At 50.7% G+C, this 24,677-nt stretch overlaps 7 protein-coding genes across 7 annotated transcripts; 3 read left to right on the top strand and 4 right to left on the bottom strand.

Annotated features, from left to right (window-relative positions):
* Positions 1-706: 706 nt before the first annotated feature.
* T069G_10947 (structure-specific recognition protein (SSRP1) domain-containing protein) lies at positions 707-2,759 on the bottom strand (the record flags this gene model as incomplete). Its single annotated transcript, XM_056178157.1, has 4 exons — positions 707-1,304; positions 1,374-1,745; positions 1,806-2,537; positions 2,749-2,759. The coding sequence occupies 4 exons, from the start codon at positions 2,757-2,759 to the stop codon at positions 707-709; spliced, it is 1,713 nt and encodes a 570-aa protein (XP_056024447.1).
* Positions 2,760-3,225: 466 nt separating this feature from the next.
* T069G_10946 (membrane magnesium transporter domain-containing protein) lies at positions 3,226-3,710 on the bottom strand (the record flags this gene model as incomplete). Its single annotated transcript, XM_056178156.1, has 2 exons — positions 3,226-3,562; positions 3,655-3,710. The coding sequence occupies 2 exons, from the start codon at positions 3,708-3,710 to the stop codon at positions 3,226-3,228; spliced, it is 393 nt and encodes a 130-aa protein (XP_056024446.1).
* Positions 3,711-4,334: 624 nt separating this feature from the next.
* T069G_10945 (lipase (class 3) domain-containing protein) lies at positions 4,335-6,176 on the top strand (the record flags this gene model as incomplete). Its single annotated transcript, XM_056178155.1, has 2 exons — positions 4,335-5,781; positions 5,920-6,176. The coding sequence occupies 2 exons, from the start codon at positions 4,335-4,337 to the stop codon at positions 6,174-6,176; spliced, it is 1,704 nt and encodes a 567-aa protein (XP_056024445.1).
* Positions 6,177-6,797: 621 nt separating this feature from the next.
* On the top strand, positions 6,798-9,740 carry T069G_10944 (YL1 nuclear protein domain-containing protein; the record flags this gene model as incomplete). Its single annotated transcript, XM_056178154.1, has 3 exons — positions 6,798-8,778; positions 8,842-9,203; positions 9,297-9,740. The coding sequence occupies 3 exons, from the start codon at positions 6,798-6,800 to the stop codon at positions 9,738-9,740; spliced, it is 2,787 nt and encodes a 928-aa protein (XP_056024444.1).
* Positions 9,741-10,720: 980 nt separating this feature from the next.
* On the bottom strand, positions 10,721-12,498 carry T069G_10943 (uncharacterized protein; the record flags this gene model as incomplete). Its single annotated transcript, XM_056178153.1, has 3 exons — positions 10,721-11,911; positions 12,123-12,330; positions 12,452-12,498. The coding sequence occupies 3 exons, from the start codon at positions 12,496-12,498 to the stop codon at positions 10,721-10,723; spliced, it is 1,446 nt and encodes a 481-aa protein (XP_056024443.1).
* A 7,299-nt stretch (positions 12,499-19,797) lies between these two features.
* Positions 19,798-20,952, bottom strand: T069G_10942 (fatty acid hydroxylase superfamily domain-containing protein; the record flags this gene model as incomplete). The annotated part of the gene is made up of 2 exons (XM_056178152.1): positions 19,798-20,192; positions 20,253-20,952. The coding sequence occupies 2 exons, from the start codon at positions 20,950-20,952 to the stop codon at positions 19,798-19,800; spliced, it is 1,095 nt and encodes a 364-aa protein (XP_056024442.1).
* Positions 20,953-22,702: 1,750 nt separating this feature from the next.
* T069G_10941 (uncharacterized protein) lies at positions 22,703-24,049 on the top strand (the record flags this gene model as incomplete). Its single annotated transcript, XM_056178151.1, has 1 exon — positions 22,703-24,049. The coding sequence occupies one exon, from the start codon at positions 22,703-22,705 to the stop codon at positions 24,047-24,049; it is 1,347 nt and encodes a 448-aa protein (XP_056024441.1).
* Positions 24,050-24,677: the final 628 nt, after the last annotated feature.

Raw genomic sequence — 24,677 nt, 5'->3', positions numbered from 1 at the left:
CGCGGTCTTTTCTCTCTCTTCCTCTTGTCTGGAAAGACTGGAAATGGAAATTCCGGGATGGAATTGCGGGTTTTTATGACGAATGCGATGGGATTTATGAACTGGACTTAGAAGGAGTTTTCTTTTTATTGTTATCTGCCTTTTTGTCCTCGTCTCGAATTTTTCTTTGTCTTTTTTGAGTTGGCATCACACTTGGTCCTTTTTTTTTTTGTTGTACGCGAGGAAAATACCTGGGATTTTTTGTTGTGCTTGAATCCGATATTATTCAAAGGGTAATAAGTGCGGGTTTGGCTATTTGGGGATTTTGGATTTGGATTTGTTCAGGACACAAAACTGTGTATAATTTCATTGAATAGAGAATGCTTGAAATATAAAAGAAAAAAAGAGAACCGTACAACGGGATATGTTTTTGAGGTGCCTTTACGTTTTTGAAAGTGATGAAATGATGCTTCTTGTTATGTGTAGCTATATTTGACTATCAACTACAGAAACCCCGTATCTTTGCGAATAACCCAATCGACGTTGAAAGCATCAAAAAGAGATGTTATAAAATAAACCAAGCTTCGATCAGCCTTATAAAAAGCAAAACCACACGCCTCCAAAAACGCCATCCTAGTCATTCTTCCCTTCATTCTCTGCCTTTTCATTTTCTTTTTGCTTTACCCCATTGTGAAATTTGAGAGAAAGTACCTGAAAAGGACGGGCTTCATTTCTTTGACTTCTTCTTGGGTCGCTCCTCTTCCTCCTCGTCATCAACGTCGTCCATATCCTCATCCTCGTCATCGTTATCGACATCACTCTCAGCACTTCCAGAGCCGGAACTCTCGTGATTGCTGTCGTACTCCTCGGCGACATCGCTGTCGCTGTCAGCCTGAAAGTCCTCATCAACGCTCTCCTCATCCTCATCCGCAGAACCACGATCCGCCTTGGGAGCGACGACCTCATCGTCAGACTCATCCATGGCCTCTTCACGAAGAGCAGCGGCAAGCAAGTTGGCGTCCTCGTCAATCTCATTCTTGACGCGCAGTCCCTTGAGCTTGAAGAATGACTCCAGGGCCTTGAGATCCTCACGATTAATGTTGCTGAATTGCGATGACCCGGCGCCGTTCTTCATGACGACGGTGATGTCGAAGGTGGACAGGGCGGAGACTGCGCCGCTGACGCGGGAGAAGGTGACGGACTGGGTCTGCTCGTAGGCGATGTACGTGGCGGGCTTGGGGACGAACATGAAGGCCTTTTCTAAGCAGTACAGGAAACCTTCGCTGGCCTTGATGGAGCACTTGATGCCGTACTGGTTGCGGTGACTGTTATATGACAAAGTTAGCGTCTGCACGGTATCATCAAAAGGGATGCCCAAGCAGGGAGGTACATACGTAAGGAAGTCTTTCGCAGGGGATGAGATCTTCTTGTTGCCGAGGCCTCGGAAGATTTTGGCCACGACGTGGTGCAAGGGTTCTTCGTAATGGGGCTCGAGCTTGTCCTTGTACTTGCTCTCCAGCTCAGCCTCGTCGATGTTCAAGTCGATAGTCACCTCCTCGTCCTTCTTAAACTGCATGACGACAAAGGGATATCTTGTCTGACCCTGGCGGAGAGGGGGATCTAGGCCAATGCAGAGCAGGCAGTGCATTTCGTCGGGCTTGGGGAGCACCATAAACTTTTTGACGGCCTCATACTGGATCTTGTAGTCGTACGTCTTTCCACGGAGTCTGAACGAGGCTTCGTACATGTCGATATCAAAACGGCCTCTGCGAGTTTGTTAGAAAAGAGTGAAGTTAGGAGGGTTGCCAAGGAGGATGAACACATACCTGGGGGTGAGATGCAGAACATCGAGGAAGGTGGCGATAGTATCACCAGCTGTCTCACCAATCTCTGCCTTCTCAATCAGTGTCTCGTAGAAGAGCGTTGCGGCATTCTTCTCCTCCTCCTCGCCAGCGTCGCTACCGGCGTCCTCGCCCTCGGTCTCCTTCTTAGTCGTCACACCAGGAATGTAGAACCGCATCTCGACGAGTTGATCCTTGCCCGCGCCGGCCTTTTTGCCCTTGCCACGCGCACCGCCCAGCTGGCCATTGGTGCCGGTGTCGTTGGCGTTGAGGGGCAAAGCCAGCTCTACTGCGACTTCGTTTCGACCAGCCAGATTTGTGTTTCCAATCTCAGAGTACGGCATCTCGAAGGCCGGACGGTTCTGGACGTTGAAGACAATCTCGGCCTTGGAAAACTCGGCCTTGCCCCAGTTCCACCCCCGCAGCGCATGTTCCTTGTTCTCCAGCACCGTGCTGTACCAGTTCTTGAAGATCTTGCTGAGGCGTTCGTAATCCTCCTGCTGGAAGCCGTCCAACTGGATGATGCCCGAGTTGCGCTGCAGGATTCGGATCTCGTATCCCCTCGCGGCTCGACTCCATTGGGCGCTTCCAATGTTGCTGTGATCGAGGGTGAAGGTGTCACCGCCGCCCGCGGGTTTCCATCCGAAACCGGTCTCTGCGAATCTGCACTTGCCGCTCTCCTTGGAGAGGTCAAGGTAGATGCTGTCGAAACTCTCACTGTATGGAAAGGGCTGTGGTTAGCATGCTGGGAGTCGATTCTTGGTGCAAGGTTTGCTGGACGCCGTGAACAAACGCAAAAGATGGTGGCAGTTCTCCCTCGGCTTTGGTGGAAGAAGAGAGGAGGGAGAAGAACAAAGAAACATGGTGAAGAAAAGAGAGAGAAAATGATAGAGAAAATAATAGAAGAGGGGAAATGAAAGATACTCACATTGCAGTCATTTTGGCTGCCCAAATTGATGTGGATTAAATGATGCCAGCAAGGCTTTGGAAAATCAAGCTGCGTGTGGCTTTGCACAAGGTGAGGCTGCTTTAATAGATTAAAATTGAGCTTCGGCGCGACGCTGCACCGCGCAGAGACGCGCCACCCGCATGTGCGCCTCAGCCTTTGCGCCTCAGCCACAACAGACCCCCCAGCTAGTGTGGCAAGTGTGGCTCGTGCATCAGAAAGGCTGAGCTCTGGATCTCATCTTGCAGCTCTCATGATGAATCTACATGACTAGAAGCCATAGACCGGCTGTACCAACCAAGATAAGGCGATAAATTATGCTGGCTTTGATGTTCAGAGTGAAAATTATTTACATAAAGGCACAGAATATGACTGGCTGTTGCCGTTTTACCAAGCTCTGAGCTTCATCGTGCTCGGGTATCGTTGTTACTACCATTAAGATTATCATTAAATTTGAAGCTATTTGCCCAGCTGCTGATACTTGACAAAGTCGCCATGCAGCTTGTGAATGTTGATGAACCCGCTTCGAGCTTCCAGGGCGTTGAACGGATTGCTGCGCAGTTCCTTGTCCGCATCGCCCGAGGTACTGTCTCCCTCCCGCTCAATCTTGCCAGCCCAAGTGTGCCATTGAATTGGCTCCGGCGTTCCTGATCCCAGCACAAGTCCCAAGCAGATCAAAAGAGTTGCAGCAATGGTTTCGATGTAAATGTCCAGGGGTAGAGAAGTTGCCGAGGGTGATGTGGGATGCTGTACTGAGGTGGATGAGAGGACTGTGTGCTCATGCGCAGAGTAACATCTGGCATCATCTTAGTATCATGCAGCCACATGTGCATTCCTAACAAACAAGACAAAGAAAAAAAGAACAAGATGAAGGCGCAAATATCATACCCATGAGCAAGAATGACCAGACCGATGACGGTCAGAGGACGAGAGAGCCACGCCATTGTATTTGATCTCGGTAGCTGGTGAGATGAGGCTGGCGACTGACTTGGTGCTGGTGAGAAGGTCAAGTGAAGCTTAGTTGAGGCTCGGCATGGAACAAGCATCCGCCGGTCAGCGCCGGGTTCAGGAGTTTGCACAGTGACCAGCACAGTGGCTCCGCTAAGTTTAGCACGGGGAGGGCCCGCTAACTGCCGGGGGTTTCTCCATGGGTGGCAGGGCCACTAACAGAATGCGGTAGAAGGTGTCGGTCTCACAGGTACCATTATGGCAAATTTTATTCGAAGTAATACTTAAAGACCACACTGCGGCTAATCACGCTTGTTGCAGCCGTCTACGAGTACCTTCCGCAATGCCAACGCTGGGTTAGCACACACAGTGCGTCGCCTCCTGTAGCAACGAGATAACGTCAGTCATCTGGGCGCGTGCGATGCCAACTCAATAATGCTCCATGACAACTACATGCACTCCATCACCTGACAGCCGCTCCCTATTCATTCCTCTCGACTCTCCCATCGTCATCATCCGAACGCTCCTTTATCATCACTGGCAACTCCTCTGCGACCCGAACTCGCCCTCTAGATGGAATAACCCATCTCTAACCTGACTTCTTCATACCGTATCTGCCCATGGTATCGCCCAGTTCCAGGTGCGGTCCTGCCGGCAGGGTCACCGCCGCCCTGCTGCTGGCATCGGCACTCGCCATCTCGCCAGGCTCGGCCAATATAATCGGCGGTGATGTTGGCCTCGATCAGCAGGTCCTGATGCCTGTTGGCCCAGGCCCTCTACTCCCTTCACAGCCCAACACGGTTCACCCCGGTGAACATACCTTCACTCTTCGACACATCTACCACCACGGTACCAACAGAAATCCGAGGCTTCACAGAAAGCTCGATGTCGTCCACGACCAATCCCGAGTCTTCCTCGCCGCCGACGAGGGATATGCTGAGCACACGGTGCCGACGCTCACAGCCAAAAGCCGTGGCGAGACGATCGAGCGGCTGGTTGACAGGCGGCCCTCCGTTGTCGACCCCATTGTCGCCGAATCTCGAAAACAAGGCTATGCAGCCGTCTTAGATGCGTCTGCATGGACGATGGATCAAGTCTCCTCACCCGACATCACCGACAAAAACACCGTTCTTACCATGGCGTACGTTGCTGCTGACGCCTACGTCGAAAATGATGGACAGGCTGATTGGCAAGACATTGGCGCCCCTTTCAACCGAAGTCTCGACTTTGGATGGGGGACGGACGGTCTTCGTGGTCATATCTGGGCTGATGAGAACAACTCCACTGTCATCATCGGCCTCAAGGGGACATCACCTGCCGTCTTTGACGGAGAGGGCACAACGACTAACGATAAGGTTAATGACAACTTGTTCTTCAGTTGTTGCTGCGCTCAACAGGGTCAGTGGACGTGGCACCAGGTATGCGACTGCGCTACCGGCACATATGCCTGCAACAACACATGCGTGAGGACGGCCCTTCAAGAGGAGAACCGTTACTACGCCGCGGCTCGCGAGCTCTACTCCAACGTCACGGAACAATATCCCGACTCCAACATTTGGGTAGCAGGACATTCTCTTGGAGGTGCTGTCTCTTCTTTCTTAGCCCTGACTTATGGCCTACCCGCCGTAACCTTTGAGGCCGTACCAGAAGCTCTTCCGGCTTCTCGACTGGGTCTCCCGATTCCTCCTGGAGCAAACCCCGACACACCACAGACACGAGCCTACACAGGGACGTATCACTTTGGCCACACCGCAGACCCAGTATACATCGGTACATGCAATGGAGCAACTGCTACGTGCTCGTTTGCTGGCTATGCCATGGAGTCTACTTGCCACACTGGCTATGAATGTGTCTATGATGTCGTGGCTGATAAAGGGTGGCGAGTCGGTATTGGCACGCACAAGATTCGGGCCGTCATCTCAGATGTCATTCTCAAATACGATACCGTTCCCAAATGTGTCCGCACTCCCGATTGTCGAGACTGTGGCCCCTGGAAAATGTACGAGAGCAACGGCACTGAGACGACCACGTCTGCAGTTCCCACCACAACCTCTCGAACACGGACACGTACGTCAACGTGTCAGACTCCCGGCTGGTGGGGATGCTTGGACGAGACAACCACGGGTGGCACACACGTGCCTGAACCTACGACGACTACCACTACTACTTCCACCTGCAAGACGCCTGGCTGGTTTGGATGCAAAGACAAGACAACGACGCCGGCAAGCACTTCTCAGTCCACCATAACAACCACCTGTGAAACTCCCGGACGATTCTGGGGCTGCAACGATGATGCTACTGAGACAAGCACTCAGTTCGCAACGATCCCTGCGACTACGACCTGCGCAACCCCTGGCAGGTTTTGGGGCTGTAATGATGCGGTAACATCTACGACCACACAAGCTGCCGCTGGGAGCACCGCTCCAACCATCACAGTGGCTCCCACCGAGGTTCCAGCATGACGGCAAAGAATGTGAATGACTGGAGGGGAGGTTGATGTACTTTTTCTGATTTAATATCACGGCGTTGGGTAACTTGTTTATTTAATAGACCACTGCTGGGGTTAGTTGGGAAGATTTCGTGTTTGAAGCGGGCAAACATTCTGTAGCGTTTACGATAAATGAGTAGGTGGCAAACAGTACCTACCTCGACCTGGATAGTATCTAGGCATATACACAATGACAACTGAGGTTTATCTTTCAATCTGGTTATCTATTGCTTCTTGTGACATGAGGTGGTGTTGGTAGTTCCTAGTAATTATAATTGCATGCATTTTATCCCAAGCTTGCTCATCGCAGAAGTAGAAGTACTTGATTCACCGCGTAGTATCTATGCTTTTATAAGTATCTATACTTGATGAGCTTCATCAGGGACAGGCGTGATGTCAGCCAGCGAAAGTGGAATTTTTATTTTCACGGTCCAACTACATACAAACGCGTTTCTCTCCCCCTCCATCCACAAAAGCTCCCACCTTTGTCTCTCACCATCAACCACGGCTCCAATGTAGCCGCTACAATTCAGCGCGCTCAAGTGCTCAAGCTTTCAACCACTCAACTCGCTCGTTGCTTCTCGAGTCGCCGAAAATGTCGGCCATCGGCTCCGAAGCGAAGCTATCCGAACCGGAAGAGTCGCAGCTCTCGGCGCCTCCTCCTCTCAGCGACCTGGACAGCTCCGACAGCGACAGCGAGTCAGAATCAAAAGAGGCGGAACAGGAGACGGAGGCTGAGCCCGTAGAATGGCTCGCCACCTCACGATCGCGCCGCGCCACGGCTGGCAATCGCATGAAGTCGATGCTCGCCAACGAAGAGCCGGATTCCGACCTCGAACTGCTATTTGCCGAATCCGAGAATGACCAGGGCTTCTCCGACGTCGGTGATGACGCCTCTGACGTTCAGATGGACTCGTCGTCCGACGACGAGGACGAGAACAATGCTGGCGACGATCTCGAGGGCGAACAGGAGCTCGAGCGACAGGCTCGGGAGCGGCGCGCAGCCCAGCGGAAGCGAAAGGCCCAAGATGCCATCCCGGCCAAGTTCAGAAAAAAGGTCCGCATCAACCCGGCAGCATCAGACACCTCAACGCCGGCTCCCGCGCCTCGACCCAAGAAGAAATCCGAACGCACTTCATGGCTGCCCTCGCCGGCCGATCTTCCCACTCGAGCATCCTCTCGAAAGACGACGCGCATGTCCAAAGAGCAGCTGCACCAGCAGATGATTGAGCGAGAAGAGCGGCGGCTGAAGCAGCTGGAGCAGATGCAGAAAAAGGCGGCCAAGATGGAGGCACTGAAGAAGCCCCCCATGACGCAGGAGGATCGACTTCGCGAGGCTGCCATCGTGGAGAAGCGTAACAGCAAGAGCTTGAATCGATGGGAGGTGGCTGAAAAGCAGAGGGAAGAGGAACGAAGGGCAAAACTAGCGGCTCTCAACCAAAGAACCCTCAAGGGTCCGGTGATTACATTTTGGACGGGACTGGGCGAGGCGCGACGTGTTGTCATCGAGGAAGAGAAGCCAAAGAGGAAAAAGGTAGAGAAGAAGCCCAAAGAAGCCGAAGTTGCGAAGGACGGGGCTGCCAACCCAGCAGCAGATAAGCAAGGCAAAGGAGATCAGCAACAGACAGATGCTTCAGCGAAGGTGGTACCTAGTAGTGATGTGTATGCCTCTGCTCTCCAGCCCAAGGCAGATCCTACGGAGCCGCGGTCAAAAGAGGAACAAACAGCAGCAGCAACCGAAAGCAAAGTTACGGACACAACGCCTCCGGTGAAACAAGAAGACACTGAGGAGAACCTCAAACCCCAAGAGCCATCAAAGCCATCTCCAGACGCATCATCACGGCCTCCTAGCGATGTTGCTCCTCCCACCGCTGCCACTACTACCGCTGCTTCAGGTGCCAGCACCCTCGCTGCCCCGTCGAACGTTCTCTCTCCTCCTCCTGCCTCTCCTGCAGTTACTACTCCTACTGTCGCAAAGCCATCTGAAGAACTCCGCCAGCCATCGATAGCCTCACCTCCACCACCACCCCCATCTCATAGCGGTCTGGCTGCACCGGCGGCCGCCTCACCCTCTGGACAACCTCGTCAGATGTCACCGTTGGCGGCGCCCGCAGGTATTGGCAGCCCGCGACCTATAGAGGCCAGCAAGCCATCTTCCGTACTCGCGCCCCCTATGCTTGCCCCTCCGCCAGTCATGAGCATGGACTATCGCCCCAGCCCGGCACCGAAATCCAATGTCCTCGCGCTTCCATTACCTCAGACCACACTAGCACCTCCAATGCAGGGTCAACCCCCTCCTGTTCCCATGGCTGGTGCTGTTCATATCTCAAACGAACCTGTTCTTCGACACACCGTTCTACGACCTATCAATCCCGATCTCGAACCAATCAGCAAATCGGCGAGCCCTAGCCTTTCAGAGCCACCTTCACAGCCTGCTCCTGCTCCTGCTGAGGTACAAGCCCCTGAGACCACCACTCGCAATGTCATCATCTTTCAGAACTTTGATACAAATGCCATTCAAGACAAGACTATACAGACTCAGATCTTGTTTGGTCGCAAGATGACGAAGCTCAACAGTATGTTAACCCCTGCCAATTCCCCCACTTCAAAGCCCTCGCGCTAACGTGATGTTGTTATAGAACCCCCTTCTAGTCAGAATTGTGTCATTACAAACCTTCCAGCCCGTTACCGTGACCCTGATACTGGGTTGCCGTACCACAACGTTGCTGCCTATCGGGAGCTCCAGCGTATCAAGCGTGGAGAACTGAGTTGGAGCGCAATTCTCAACGCCTGGGTAGGCAGTGAGAAGGTGGCTGCTCGCGGCGTACCAGCAAGATTCCTCGACCCAAATGCGCCGACTAAGTCTCCTGAAGAGCGGGAAAAGGAAAGGTTGGCTCAGATAAGGGCTGTTCCGCCGCAGCCTCAACCTGTGCAAGTCCAGCAGCAGCATCCTCAACCTGTGCAGGTGCAACAACAACATCAGGGGCCGCCGGCGGCAGTCGTGGCTGCAGCTCATAAATCGCCTCATGTTACGCAACATGTGCAGCAGTTACAGCAGTCTCAGCAACAGGGGGCTCAGAGATTACCTCAACAGCATCGGCCTCAACTGCCATTACATCAGCAGCAGCAGGTCCATCAGCAGCAACTGGCAAAGCCTCAGCAGCTACAGGCACCTCAACAGCTCCAAAACCGACCAGCATCAAACCTGCAAGCTCCAATACCGCAACAGCAGCAGCAGCCGCCGCTATCACCCCCCAGCACGGCCCCCAATGTTCCTCCAGCATTGGCTCCTCCACAGCAATCCCCTCTCAAAGTACCAGCACCACAGCCGGCGCAAACATCACCGCCTCCGGCTGTTCAAAGCCCTGCTCAAGCAGCAGTCCCCTCTCCTCAACCTCAACCCGCATCTCAACCTCAACCCCAAGTTCAACCTCAACCTCAACCCCAAGTCCAGCCTCAAAAAGAACCTACAGGTGCGCCGCAAGTGCCCCCTATTCCACAACAAGCGGTGCAGGCAACGACCACTTCGACTCAATAACGAAAACATACCCAATTGTTGTACCAGAAATGTATTAGTAGAAAATATATCTATGTAAAAAAAAAAAAAAAAAAATGCAATCATAGAAACCGCTCTAAAACTCTGTGGAATCATTATGTAGCAGTGTATCTCAGCCGTGATGTTACGTACCTATCCCCTCGTCTCTTTCTTTCTCATCAAAAGTATTTGCCTCAACCCTTATTTAGCCACACGGAAAGACGAGATTTTATAAGTGAGGAGAGGTCTCCAAGATATTTTCTCGGATCTTGCAGTCGAACTAATGATCTACACCCGGACTCAACATCACCATTTTTTTTTTTTACTATGTAAATCATATGACTGAATGGGTTGTCCGTAACCAAGCGTTTATAACATCTTCAAACTTCCGTCCCAGGTCACACATTCTCAAAGGCTCAATCGCTCATATAATGAACAATGTCTGCTTTAATCGAATTTGATTCATTCAACGAGCGTGTCGTTCTTATTCGAAAAGCTAAAAAAAAAACTAATATCAAGGATAGCTAAATGCTCATCGCTGTCCCATGCCAACGCCTTCTTATCTTCAAAGAGAGGTAGTCCTCTAAATTCTGAGGTATCATTTCCATGTCCCGTATAAAATCAGACATTCTCGTCTCCATTTTCCATTCCCAATCAAAACAAACCAAAACGCCTAGCCATTTCCATTCAGCAGCTTCGCTGAAGCTTGGCCTGGATTCCCAGTATATATGTAAGACAAATAAAACGACGAATATCGTCCTGTGTATCCACCCAGATGCCTGTGACCGAGTTTATACAGTATGCGCCGAGCCTAGAAGCAAAACAAAAACGAGAGAAAAGTAATACAAGGTAGTATCTAAAATGAGATGTATGTGAGAACTGAGCCCATCTGTAGCTCAATATAATAGCGACTGGTTCACGCTCCATATGCGCGAGTATGCAAGTAAAAGAGAGAATATTCGTCAAGGGTCCTTGTTGAAAGCCTAGTGGCTGTTGGTCGTGCCAATAGCATCAACAATCCAGCTGAGCTCACTGGCAAAGTCATCAAGGCCAGCCTCGACATGAGTGTTCAAGATATTCGATCCACTAGGGATCAACTTTGGTGAGCTTGTGGTTGCAAAGGTCTGATGAGGGACAAAAGCATCCTTGGTTTCTTCAATGTGACGTGGCAAGCTATATCCCTTGAAGGAAAGCAGCCGAGACTTTGAGATGGGGATGGGAGGGAAGTGACCATCGTCATCGTTGCTGGACATGACATCGTCGTCGTCATCTTCATCGTCATAGAAGCTCATGGGGACGTCCTCGTTGAGAGGGCTTGCACTGGTTTTATCTTTTGTCGAGCTGGACCATTGAGGTGCCGGGTTGGGCTCGTTTGTTACAGCAGATATAGGCTGACTCCTGTCAAGAGAAGGAGGCTGAACTGAAAGCTTAGGTTTGGCCACCGCAGCAGAGTTGGCTGCCTCGGCATCCCGTTTGATAGACTCTGATGATGAAGAACGTTGAAAGGGAGGCGGCGACAGGATGGTGGTAAATGGCATGCTCTCCGAGACTGCAGAAGCAGCAAAGTTGTCATCATCCTCGTCTTCCTCAATAACGTCTTCAGGAATCGTCAAGGATGGCAGTTGAGCGGTGTGGCTAGGACGACGTGGAGCGTGGCTACCCTCGCGTAAGATACGGGATAGTGAGCTCGGGGAGATGTCTCTTGGCCGGGCACCTTCGCTAAGTGACGATGTATGACGACCATGGCGAGCATCGTGTGAGGGGACGGTGATGACGTTGTCATAGATGGTGAAAGTGGTTTCTTCAGAAGCAGCTGATTGGCGGCGTTGACCGTCAGAGCTGTGTGGCTTGCGTGAGAAGAATCTCTTCCATGATGGTGGAGAAACTGAGCGAGATGACGACGATGATGGACGTGTAACTGGGGCAGATTGAGCCCGGCGGTTGGCCATGCCTGGTAAGAGAGGCGTGGGCGGCAGCGGCTTCATGAACTTGGTTGCTGGGTCCATTGTCCTATAGTTTTCCTGGTGCATAGAGTTCATGGATGCACTTCGGAGGCGGATTGTGTGTTCAATAGGGACGTGGAGAGTGTTGACAGTTTGACCAGGCATATATGGGCAGGCAGTTGTGTAGGGCATCGTAGCATCAAAAGTCTCAGTTGACCCGTCCACCTCGTACTAAAGGGCGAAAAGTTAGACTTGATAATGATGGAATATGTGAAGGTGGATAGACACAGAGAAGAATGGGTGGGGGGTTGAAGGGAGTATTTAAAAAGGAAACATCAAGTTGAAGAAGAGACTGTAGGTTGGTCCACAACATGGATCGAGATGGGAGATGGAAGGGCAGTGGAGAAGGGTCGATGATATAGAAAAGAAGAACAAGACTTACATAGTAGTAGTAGGTGTGGCCCATCTTTAGACCACCACTTCGCTTCTGGTGGTGCGGGTTCTCATCATCGCAGACAATGTTTTGGAATGCAAAGCACCCTCTCCATTGGCCATGGCCACGTCGACTGTCCCGCTCCATGCTATAGCACATGGTAAAGTTGTCCCAGGAGCCAATGAGGCGTACCGATTGGACAGAGGGTTCCGTCTGACTGTGAGATTAGGGCGTCAGCTCAAGTCCGTTCCAGCGGGCTAGTGATGGCTGATAAAAAATATCATTTCTGAACGGGGGGTACGAATAGATGTATGTGTGGTGTGAAACCGGGGCCATACTAGCACAAGCCGGGAGTCAAGATTCTTGTCGTCGAGATCCCGTCCATCTTGTGTTATGCGCCGGGCCCGCCCCCAAGGAGCGTAGGGCTGGTGATGTGAACAGGGTACAGGCAGTGAGGTGTAGTGTCAAATCGGTATCGGCGTAACCATGGATCAAGGGGGTAAAGAAAAGGGTGAATCAAGGGCAGGGCAGCGTGGAAGCGGCGTGGCAAAGACTGATGATGGACTCATACCAATAGGCTAGAAAGGCGATGCAAGGGGGTGGGCGATTAGAGCGGGCTGACGGCCACGCTGATGGGCACGACACCCGGGTGAGAAAAGCAAATGCAGGGTGTTACTCCGTACTCGTACCGTGCTGCCAAATTGACGGAGCCTGGGCCGGACAATATGAACGGTTGGGCATCCGAAGGGCGGAAATTCAGTAGCACGGGGAGAGAGAGTCTGCCAGCAGAATGAAGAAATGAATATCAATGCGCCTTGTCCCAGTTCCAGACTAGTAAACGAGAGACAACAGCTGAGAAAAAAGAAGGACTTCGGCTGTCGCAAAGAAGGGAACCACCCAAAAATAGGAGAGACAGAACGTTCCAAAGCGAGGGAGGAAACCGAAATGAATGTAAAACACGGGAAGAAGAAAAGAAGGAAAAGAGAGAATATTCCGCAACACACTCACAACATAAATGTAACGAGAGTTGTTGTCGGATCCATTGCTTAGAAAGGCAAAAGAAGCAACAACAAAGGTTTGTATGATATGGGATCCGGCCTTATTAGTACTGAGCGTAAGCGACCCAAGGTGACACGCTCGGTCTGGTAGCCGGCGGCTATCTTGCAGTGTCTCGCGCTAATGTTGGATAATACCCAGGCGATGGCAGAGTAAGTCGAGATGCGTATTCCGATGCAATATTCCTTAATTGTAAGGTTGGATCAGAGACAAAAAGAGAGCTTCAGAGGGTGAAACAAGGCGGGCTGGTGGGCATGTTTGAAGAAGCGCCGAAACACCGAGCTTGGGTGACGTGATTGGTCAATTGGTGTGTTTGATCTGGATGCTGCAAGCGCCGTCAATGGGCCGGGGGAACAGTAGTGGAATCGGTTCCTGGACGGTTGGATGATGTTTGGGTAGTATTCCAGCGTTGGATGTTACCGAAGTAAGGGGGGTTAAGACCAAGAGGGAGAGAAGAGACGGGCGCTTATTAGTATGATTGAAAAGAATCTTGCTACTCGCGATCCAGAAGGGGCGAGGCGGGTAGAATGGCCTGGGATAGAGAGAAAAAGCCGCGGCGAGCAGGGATCGCGAGTAACCGGACAAGCTGAATACAGCAATAGATGTTCAAAGCGGAGATGATATAGTTTGCAGCTTCGTTGCCAAGATCAAAGACCAAGAATGGCGATGCTATAAGAGAATATGTGAGTTGTGAGGTAGCCACAAACACACGGACGACGGGAAATGAGAAAGAGGACGCAAGGCTCCAGCCTGGCTACAAAAGATGATGGCAAAAGACAAATTCCTCCTCGTCCATAGCTTGGTAATTGTTCTTGTGATGGCCGTGTAAACTTTGAACTGTTGCCGGAGCCACCGTGGGATCCGGAGAGACGGCTGACTAGCTAGCTGAGCGGCGCTCGTAGATAGTGTTCGTTAGTGCTGTAGTAATTGGATCCGGCGTGATGGGGACAAAGCAAGTGAGCTCCGCTAACAGCCAGCTAACAACGAGCTGCTGGCCAGAGGTTATTGATCGGAAAGCCCGATGCCGTGCCAATGAGAGCAGTCAAAGCACCAAGCGGCCTCTCATCAGCCCCCGAGATTTCTCTGGAGGGACATGGACGTGGCGATGCCAAACTCCAGGTCTCAGTTGAGTTCAGCTCAGCTCAGCCGGGGATGGGCAGCAGCCGCCTGAGCCGGATCCCAAGGAAGCTTCGGGCCAGGGTCCCGGCAGGGGCACGTTCTGACGCACGCAGGCACAGCGAGAGGCTGATTGGATGATTGGCCGTGCGTTGAGGGACCAGAGAGATTGAACGGGGCCGTGCTGGGGCATCACCGGCGCCAATCATGGGCGATGCCTCTCGTGGCATCAGGCTCCATATGCAAGTCGACGCTGAGAGGCCGCTATTTGCATTATTGGCGGCAGCATTATCCGCACCCAAGCACCCTAGTTTCTTGGCTATTGCCGTTGCCGTTGAGCATTGACAGTTTTGCGGCATGACGACACTGGGTCGGCGTTTGCTGTAGAGCCTCAGCTTTTCTCCCATTCTCTTCTCCGTTTTCAACGTCGAATCTAGGCCCAGACTCGACACACTAGAGGAAACGTCCCGCTGCCTGCGGTGTGTCTTGGTTTGCTGCTGCAAGGGAGCACTTGTTTCAACCATGGCACGATGCCGAGCGCCTAGCCATGCCGGGCCTAGCAAGGCTCATGCCGAGAAGCAGTGCGGTTAGTATACAGGAGCAAGGCCGTATGCTGTGACACGAGTACTCTGCAATACTCGACGTTTGCACGCGATATCTTCAGGTGATTTTTCTTGTTTGGCTCAATGAAAGCGGTTGTGGTTCGAGTGGGGATGGAAAAGATTTCGATCGCTCGCTTACAAAATGCTGGGGTTGCCTTCCTTCCTTCCTTCCCTCTTTTAGCCCGACCGCCTGCTGCTTTGGTCGGGCTTTGGCCTATCGATAGCTTTAGACGAAGTAAATAGGTATTTTGCCAGTAATAATCTACGATACGAGATGCAGGGCTTCGACTCTTTCTTGGCTGCCCTGAAGCAAATGCCAGCTGCTCCATATCATCATCGCAGTTCGCATGGACATGCTGAGGCAGCTCTCACAACAGGACAAATTCTTTCTAGCCCCCTCAAGCCCGACAGCGACCCGGCAGTACGTCTTCAGCAATAATGCCAACAAACACCCCCGTCATGTCGTGACTACATCACCGAATCGACCAGAAAAGGTCTGGTCGCGGCCACAGGGGCGTGTCTTGTCTTGTATTGTCTCAGCCTCTTATGCACAAGTCGGCGGGTTCAGGTATGCATTTCTATGTTAGGCCCCGATGCCCCTGTTCCAGCTTGGTCCACAAGCATCGAGAATCGGCCATGGAGCTCCTTTTTGCCTTTTTCCACGTGGAACTGCATTAGGTCCCTTGAGAAGGTCCCCGGAGGCGTGTGTCAGATATCACAAAGAACGGCGAGGTCAGGGCTGACTGTCAATTAGCATCTGCATGATTTGATTGCGGTTGTCTTCAACACTCTACACCACCCAATGGATGAGCATTCGCGAGCGTGCTCTTCGTACAGGCATTCTGCAAAGCACGCTAATGTGCCAATATGCTCAAACTAGAGCATTGCTAGGTCGAGTAAAAGAGAAACCACTGGATCCCAGCCTGTCCACGTATTGCACATGCATATGTGTAGTGCATGCACGCCACAATCTCGACTGTGGGACAAAACGCCATGCAACGCAGCGAGAGAAAGAATTCGATGGCTTCACGCTTCCTTACCAAGGCTCTTCTCTGTACTCCATACTCTGTGCACCCGTCGATGCACATCCATGACACATGATGCTTCTTTGTACTACAGCACGCGTGGTCCGACGGCTACTGGCATCAGGAGCTCCAGATCTTCAGCCTGGCCCGCCCGACTCGAGCCGCCCGCATGCCGAAAATAAAGAATTAAAAATGGGGACCAAACCAAAGCACAAGCCTTCTTCTTTGCCTATTCTGGGTCGTGGACGGGAAGAGATCCTGTCACGCCCGTTGGTGACCGAAAGCCAGAAAGAGGTCCGCGGGTCGTTATTCCCATTGTGCCCGTACATACGTGCACGATGAAGCAAGACTAAGATTCCCGTCAAGAGCGCTTTACTGATGTTTCGGACAGAGTATCACATATCACAATGTTTCTTCAAGAAACGTGGCGGGCTCTTATGGCGGGTTGCCAGAAGGGGAAACCCCCAATAAGCCACCACAGGCTTAGCAATCATAAGATTCACACCACCAGTATGAGACTAATCAACGCAAATCCCTTGCCTCGGGTTTTCCAACAACAATGGTATCATTAGCCTTGCTGTAGGGGCTTCCAGCCGGCTATCGTACCGTACGAGCTGGCTGTGCATACGGAGCCAAGCATGTGGGCTACTTTGTGCCTTCTCCTTTCTCCCTACGCTGATGCTCCAACTAACACGGAAATAATATGGCACATTAGAACTCCCGAGCTGGAACCGCCAATCACACGCCCAGAACTGGGTATTCAACATCCTCTCATCTCCAAGCCCGGCTGCCAAAGAAAGCTCCGAAGTCTCTCACTGGTTCGCAACATGATGGCATCTGCATTAGCACTCGCCTTAGTTTAGGGCTACCCTTCAAACGCAGCCGTGTTTCGACGACCTAATGCAAATGATCAACCTGAATTGTCTGTCAACACTGTGCGGTCAACTTCCGCTCTTCAAATTTCGCCCTACCCTACCATGTCGTCTGCCTTGGTTATTCATAATCCGGCTATCCAAACATAATTTTAAACAAGTGGCTTTGCTGTGCTGATGCAGAAGACTTCTTACTCTGGAGAGGGCATCAATTTCGTTCATTGAGCATCTCACGTGATGCATTCTTCCTGTCCTGGCCTGTCTGGGGATACGGTTCTCACCTCGATGCTACCAAGACAAGGGCTACCAAAAATGCTACTCACAGCATTCATCAATGGCTGTAACAGTATTTCATATCTCTCGATACAGGTCTTCTATGCAATAAGCGTGCATTAACTGTGTATTTTATCAATCTATTAATCAGCAGCTAATCATCGCCATGATCGTCGATGCTTCTCCAAGGCACATCCATGCAGCTTCAAAATATCTTCACGGTCAGACAATTACCCCGGATATCGCACCAGCAATCAAGGCGATCCACCTCAAGGGCTCTTTGAATCAATCCGCCTCCGTGCTTCATTCCAAAGTGCCGACTCCGCAGAGCAGATCGTGTCCAAACCGTCGGGCTCGATTGCGGGTAAAACGATGAAACAGCTAAGCAGCAGCCACCCCCCTTCTGCGTTCTCTGCACAAGGGTCGGGCCTGTCAGCCCGGGTTTTGATAATCGGCATTCTGCCACTATTCCCAGAGGCACCATGCTGTCTGGGGGCTCGGCTTGTAATTTTGGCAAAAAAAAATTTACATGAGCAGGGGACCCTATTTTCATCAAAGGCGTGAGGTCTTGCGGGCGCAAGCACGGTAGAAGATGCATCCATATTCGCGGGGTGGCGCCCTTAGTTCTTGTTAGCTGCTCCCCATTTGCGGCTTCTCCTGGTCTAACAACTGAGATTGCTGCAGGTTATAGATATTTGGAATCAGAAAGCCTTGTGGCTTCCGCTAGATGAAGCTCCTCCTTTATCCGTTAAGCTCCTCCGGCATCAACAGGGCTCGGGACGAAGGCCCTCGCCGCAGCGGCGCGTCTCAGAGAGTGGAACATTCGGAGTGGACCCAGAATCACAAGCTTTTGACAAACTTGAAGGCGAGATGTGATTTACACGCCTCAATTGCAAATTCACTCCTGTGCAAGGCAAGGAGCGCGCGCTGGTGAGCCTTGGAGCTCGGATATGTGTCTTCCATGAGAACCAGATCTTTATTTGGGGTCAAAGGCTTACCCAGTGACAGCCCTGTTTCTCTTGGCTCGGCCAGGGCATGGGATAGTAGCGTGTTGTAATGACATTGTGCTTGCGTTAGCATTCTTTTGGCATATGCTGAGTTGGCTTTCCCATGGCAATGCCATGGCAATGCCGATCAGATCTCTACAGACTCCATCGGAAGCCCGCGCGCTTGCACGGAACTTCGGCGCCTCAGGTGGGAGAGATGGCAAACAAGCTCAAGGATTATTCTCTCCTCTGAGCGTAATATTGGCAAGCATTTCGTAGCGAGATAGAAAGGGGGGGAGGGTGGCTTAGGAGCTCGACGATGTGATGCTACTAATCGTACGCAGCCACTATCGAAGCTCCGGTCGTTTCTTCGAAACTTGGAAGCTACTTGGTTGTGCATGATGGCTTGCGGCTATCGCGGGGAGATGAGTTTCACGATATGCTTAGATTACTTATTTCTTGTTTTTCACGAGCTTTTGTGAGGTTGCCTCGGAAGGGGGTGGTTATCTCAGTGACGTTTTGCTGCTATTAGTTATGGCTTTTCCATGACCGACGTAATATAGGCGTAGGTGAAACTGACCAATTCTCTGGACTCGTTTCTTCTTCACAGAAGATACGGCACAGTAACAGAAATGTAACCCCCTTGTTAATGCGCTTCTCCTCGATCACACGTGTGATTTCACCTTATCGAATAGCTTTTATAGAGTTTGTGGCTAAGAGTGATGAAACCCCGGCTCTAAATCTTGGAGATTTGGGAGAAGGAAATACGTAATTCTTTGTAATTTATTAAAAAAGGAAAAGGAATTGTGATGCTGCTTGCCTTGGCCAGTGAATGGCCATTTAGGAGGGTGCTGAGCTCCAGGGTAGTGTGATATACTGATGATATAGATGAATACGTAGTGAAGCAGTCTTGGAGAATGCAAGATGTGTAACTGGAGAGCGTGTTTTGGATTTACCATGGACATGATTTCGAGAGACGCCGATATTGCTGTAGTATAGATGCTGGATACATTGCCATCTTAGTAAAAGCCAAGTATCGTGAGTGTTTGCAAAGATGGCGGGGTTCGTGATAACGAGCAATGACAAGATCCGTTTTCAACAGCAAAGTGACTTGCTCGTATCAGTCAAAGTCAATGTGAAAAGGACCACATGTCAAATCCCCATTCGATGAGCCTAATATATCTTCGATAAGAGCTAGATTGAATCACTCTCCCACATGGCTTCACATCTTCCAAGGAAAAAAAAATATTATTCCTACGAAGCCCATATCAAGAAAGCCTCATCCTAACATCCACCCATTGCATCTACACCGTTCCTCATCAAACTAAATTATAATACATAAAGGTGGCCCGAGGCTGAACCCTATTTCCCATAAAAACAGCTCCCCCACGACTTGTAGTAGTATTACCCACATCTTTCCCCGAAGTAAAACATCCTCCTGTCCCATAATAAGAAAAAAAGTAAAATGAAGAAGCAGCCAAAATTAGCGATTATATACAGTTTGAAGAAAGAAACTTTTTCCATCTCTTGCCTTCGGCAGACCATGGAGCCGATAAAAAAAAAAAAAATTAAGACATTAGAGTATTAATTTGGCATGGCCAGTGTTGCTGCCGTCATCCAAAACGCGTTTCGTCATATGTTTCGCCATCAATATGAGATGAACAAAGTATTAAAAAAAGGGGGAGTGTGCCATCTCTATAGAGCATTCTGCGCACATATCAATAAAGAATAACCAAAGTGGTGTCGTGCCAGGTTTACTGGGTCTTCTCAGCCTGCTTCCTGCCGACAGGCGTGTTGTCCCGCTTTCCACTGTATTTGGTTCCCAGAAGCTGGTCCCAGAACGTGAAAAAGGGCTGTGAGAAGTTGGCCTTGATTCCCCAAGTCTGGTGGTGAATGTCGTGGTAGGCAGCATTGTTGCTCGTGATGAGCTGAAGGGGGTCCCAGGGGAAGGAGTATCCGCAGTGGTCATCAATGGTCTTGATGGTTGAGAAGGAGAAGAAGCATGTGCCCTGGAGCAGAGACATGCCGGTGACCTTGAATCCGATGCCAGCACCGAGGGTGTCGAGGAGGAATCCCTCGATAGGGTGGTTGTACAGAGCACCGTAGGCATATGGGACATAGAGACGGTGGTGGCGAGAGTGGAAAGTTGCTGCAAGGAGAAGGTTGGTCAATGACATATTCGGAAACGAGGCAATGGAGTCAGACTTACTGTACAGCCAGCGGTTGACGTGCATCAATCGGTGAAGGAAGTATTGCCAAGAATCAAGGATGAAGATGGCAACAAAGTATTGCAGGGCGGGAACGAGGACATGGTAGATGGCCTTTGCAAGAGTCATCTCCCAAGCAGTGAATGTCGGGGTAGCATCGGCCGAGCCGGTCGTAGATACGGGATAGTAGCCACCCGCCAAGACACCAGCAAGCAAGGGATAGGAAGACGACATGCTCTTGGAGATGGCGGTCGCGTTGAGGCCGACAAGGCCGAGCAGACCGGGCAGGGCGCGCTGGGCAAGGCGGATGCGAGTGGCCCAGACAGCAATGTCGTAGTCCTGCTTGCCAATCATCTCCTGTGGCTCAGTGACTGCAAGCGCATATCCGGTCGTGATCTGGATGATTTGCTGGATGATGACATCGCGGGCAACCTCGTAGCGAGTCGCGTGGTTTCGCTTGGTGATTTCTTCCGGGGTATGCAGGCGGTACTGAGGGAAGAGATCTAGCATGTCGATGCAGTGGAAGAAGAGCGACATGACCCAGTAGACGATGACGGGCAGCACCAGCGACAGCCAGAGGTCGGAGATGAAGGGGAACAGGTCGGGCTTTGGCTCGAGGGTGTAGGCCGGCAGCGGCGGAAGCGAGGAATCGTAGAGACTGTGGTTCGCCATGATGGGGGCCTCGGATGAGAGGTTTTCCATGATGCGATTGAAGGTGTCGACCATGCAAAAACAAAAGGTTGAGTTGAATCGAGAGGATTTATTCAAAGGCAAAAGTCAAAGCACGGAGTGGTCGGAGCAAAAAAGCGAATTAATCTCGGCGTTGCGTCGGATGGCGCGTGCGAGTAATGGGTTGGTCGGTATACTCGTACAGGGGGGTGAGATGTTTAAAGTGGGATGGCGGGCTTATCGCAACAAGATAAACGAGAACGACAAGAAAGATAAGAGAAGAAAAAGAAACGAGATTGAAACAAGTGGGAGAAGAACAAGGACGCGGTTCCTTTTTATTATAAAGGCGCGGCCGGATCGAGAAAAAGGAGCGTAAGATGACGATTTTAATAGCAGAAGGATTACAAGCCTTGAAACGCTGTAGACTGGAGTAAGCCAAGCGGTGGGCAGAAAAAAAAAATGGACGGCACAGTCGCCAGCCAAGAAGTTTAATGTTAGCAAGTGGGTGCAGATCGCATACAAAGTTTTATCGCGGTCGGAGACTCGGACAAGAGCGCCGGCCGCCGGATTATTCTCTAGCCCAAAGCAGACTTTCCCCTGGAGCCATGGAAAGTGACTTGCCGTGTCGCGTGTTGTGATCCACGATCAGACCACTTAACACGAGTCAAGGGGATGATGGTGAGGATGTGATGGGATTCGTAGATTGGTGTTTTTGAAGGCAGAATAGCTGGCGAATCGGATTTTGTGCCCAGAGGTAGATGCAGCGTAGCAGCTGCTGGCGTTTATCGGTGGTTTCTGCAGGTCCCATCATGATGTTGCCAAGTATCTGGTACCTGTATTGTGTGCTATTTCCTGGGGCGTGTCTGTGTATCTTGTACCGATCAACGCCGGCATTCCTCACTTACACAACTGAGCATTGACATGTGTTGATGACGGCGTATCAGCAGCCAAATACTTTTAAAAGGAACAATCTGGAACGATTTATTGCAGCAGTGAGCTGTTTCTACGACTGATATCATTTATAGATGATCAAGAGGAACGTGGCTTCAGACATTTTTTATTGCAAGTAATCCATTGAGACGTGTGCATTCACATGCGTTTGGAAGTGGTCAATTCACTTATACACACTTAACTTCACACCGATCCTCTTTACGCAGTTTCTTCAAGTTGCAACAACTTCGCGATGTTAATGAAATAAGTTTTGCCAATAGTATAGAGTATGACAAAGCCCAATTGATATTTGAAAAATGGAGTGCGACGTTTGCTTAGGGCTTGCTGCTGGCAGAATATCTCCAGCAGCTGTCAAGCCCTCGCCCAAACTGCCCAACAGCTGGCGGCTCTCCCACCATCTGCTATTTATTTTTCTTTCGGGTGAAACTTCCTTGTTTGCAAAAATCATCTTAGTCTGCATCCCCAAAAATTTTCGTTACCTCCTTCTGACACTCTTTGAGTGAAAGAGTAGAAGCTCTGTTGCTCAAGGATGCCTCAATCATCCACAAGCAGCCCACTACCCGTCGTCACGACCCTTGAGAGGCTCTCTGAATCAAAAGCTAACCGTCTACGGAATTACTATCATGAAATCCGCTCAAATAGCCATTCAACATCTCGGGCGAGGTCTAAGTTCACTCGTACGTTGATAATCGATAGCTTTCGCTTTCTTGGAACCAACTACCAGCGGTTTCCAAAATGCTTTACTGCGTGTTTAACCCTGTGCAGGTCCACGAAAGCTATGAACGCCGCGAGTTGGAATACCTGGGAAGGTTTTAGCTACTTCCTTGACAAGATGGAACAAGTTGAGCGCTTGACACGACACACCAACAAGCTCCATTGCCCGTTGGCCACATACCTGGTGGTAGCCATTGCCTTGCAGCAAGTCATATTGTACGGCAAAATAGGCGAAAATGATAAGGTGTCCAGCTTTCTCAGCGATTTTGGCTGTCATAACACGGCTGCGACAGCTATTTATTTCTATGAAATGGACTATCGTCAAGTGATTCTTACTTTGGACCAAGAGTGGGATATGTCACCTTTTGCTATTCAACGCCCACCAAACCAAATAATAAACCAACTCGACGCGGGAACTTTGTATCAAACGCTACCAACTTCGAGAAACCAAGCACCTAATGAGGTGATTATTTTGGACGACGAGCAAGATACAGTGAAACGAGAGTCCCCCGTTGCGCATCGATCTCCGGGACACAGACATGAGTTCCGCGTGGAGGAAGCAGCGAGGCCAGTGCCAGTGCCAGTCACTGCGCCGATACCGACATCGATACCTCTGCCAATGCCAGTGCCAGTGCAAGTACCAGCACAAATTACGATGCCTATCTCAGTGCCGAATTCTGCGCCAACGTCGGTTCTCACGTCGAGGCCTACCATGGTACGCGAGACTCTCAAAGAAGTCTTCCGTGGAGACATCCTGATGCAACTCCAGCCACTCCTAGATCGACTCAAGAGCGAGAATTGGAACGGCATCATTCAAGAAGATATCAAGAGAGTACTGACCGAAAAGAATGTCAGGGTGTTGCCGAGTTTAGCAAAGAACATGCTACACATGTGGGCTACGAGATCGCAAAATGAAATGCTGCTATCCTGGCTTGAACAAGCTCGAGACGATGTCGATGTGTTTCAATGGACGGAAAGATTCACTGAGCCTGCCGCTCCTGCTTGGACGAATCCCCAATCAGCACATTCAGTCTTTCACGATGTAGATGCCATCATTGCAAGAGTACCACAATTGGATCTTCGTGGTTTGCTCCAGGCTAAGATGAGCACGCTGAGAGACATCTTTGATCAGCAAGAGAAATCTCACAAGGAGGAAATGCTGCACCGCGTTGACAGTCTACAAGTGGACATTGCGAAGTTGCATGGTGAGATGGCGGCATCTAAGCAAATGTATGGACAGGCTGTGGCTGAACCGGCTGCAGCAGAAGAAGATGACGCTGAGACTGATGAAGAGTTTGCGGTTCATATCATTGAGGCGAAGAAACGGAAGGGAGAGAAGAAGCAGCGGAAAGGGGACAAGAAAGACGGAGAGGAGAAAATGAAGAAGGATAAGAAGAAGAAGACGAAGAGCGGAGAGGATATCAAGAAGAAGAAGAGATCCCACCAAGAAATGGAGCTGGATTAGAGACGGAGCGGAAGGGGAGCTTGTAAGACACAACCTGTACAGGGACACTTGTATGAATAGTTAGTTCGGTTTGAGGCTATTGGCAACACCATGTCTCGGCTTTATTTTGGCTGGGTAGAATGGTTTGCCACGTTGCATTGAGTTGCGGCTATGGCTTAGACAAACGGAGACAAAGTTAGGTAGAGAAATTGAGCATTTGCGATTGCACTTTGAAGTCGTTTGCTGATCTATCTATCTGTGAGTTTGTTGACATCACCACCATTCTAGACTTTGTCGTATTCGCACCCCAATTCGCCAAGGAGATATCTTAAAGTCAAATCTGTGTCTGTAAATGTTCATTAGTATCAAGTTGCCCCATCAACAAACCAGCTCATCAAAAGTACTTCTACAACAAAATATCAAGCCAGATCTAATCGAACTCCAGTAGGTAGTGCCACCTCCCGCGCTAACAGCTCTACAAGTTTCAATTTTTTTTTTTCCAATGCGGGGCGGGCAAAGTTCGTGTGAGCATCAGCCCCTCTGCTTGGACACTCAAAAGCCCCTCCCCACCGAAAAAAGACAGTCCAGCCAATCACGTCCGCTTCTTCCCACTTTGATTTTTACCTATCGCCAACCTGCCTCTTTCCTC

Source organism: Trichoderma breve (genome assembly GCF_028502605.1).
Source record: "Trichoderma breve strain T069 chromosome 7 map unlocalized scaffold00007, whole genome shotgun sequence".
Lineage (NCBI taxonomy): Eukaryota > Fungi > Ascomycota > Sordariomycetes > Hypocreales > Hypocreaceae > Trichoderma > Trichoderma breve.
The sequence above is the reverse complement of the archived record's forward strand: the minus strand, read 5'-3'. Positions and strand labels throughout refer to the sequence as shown.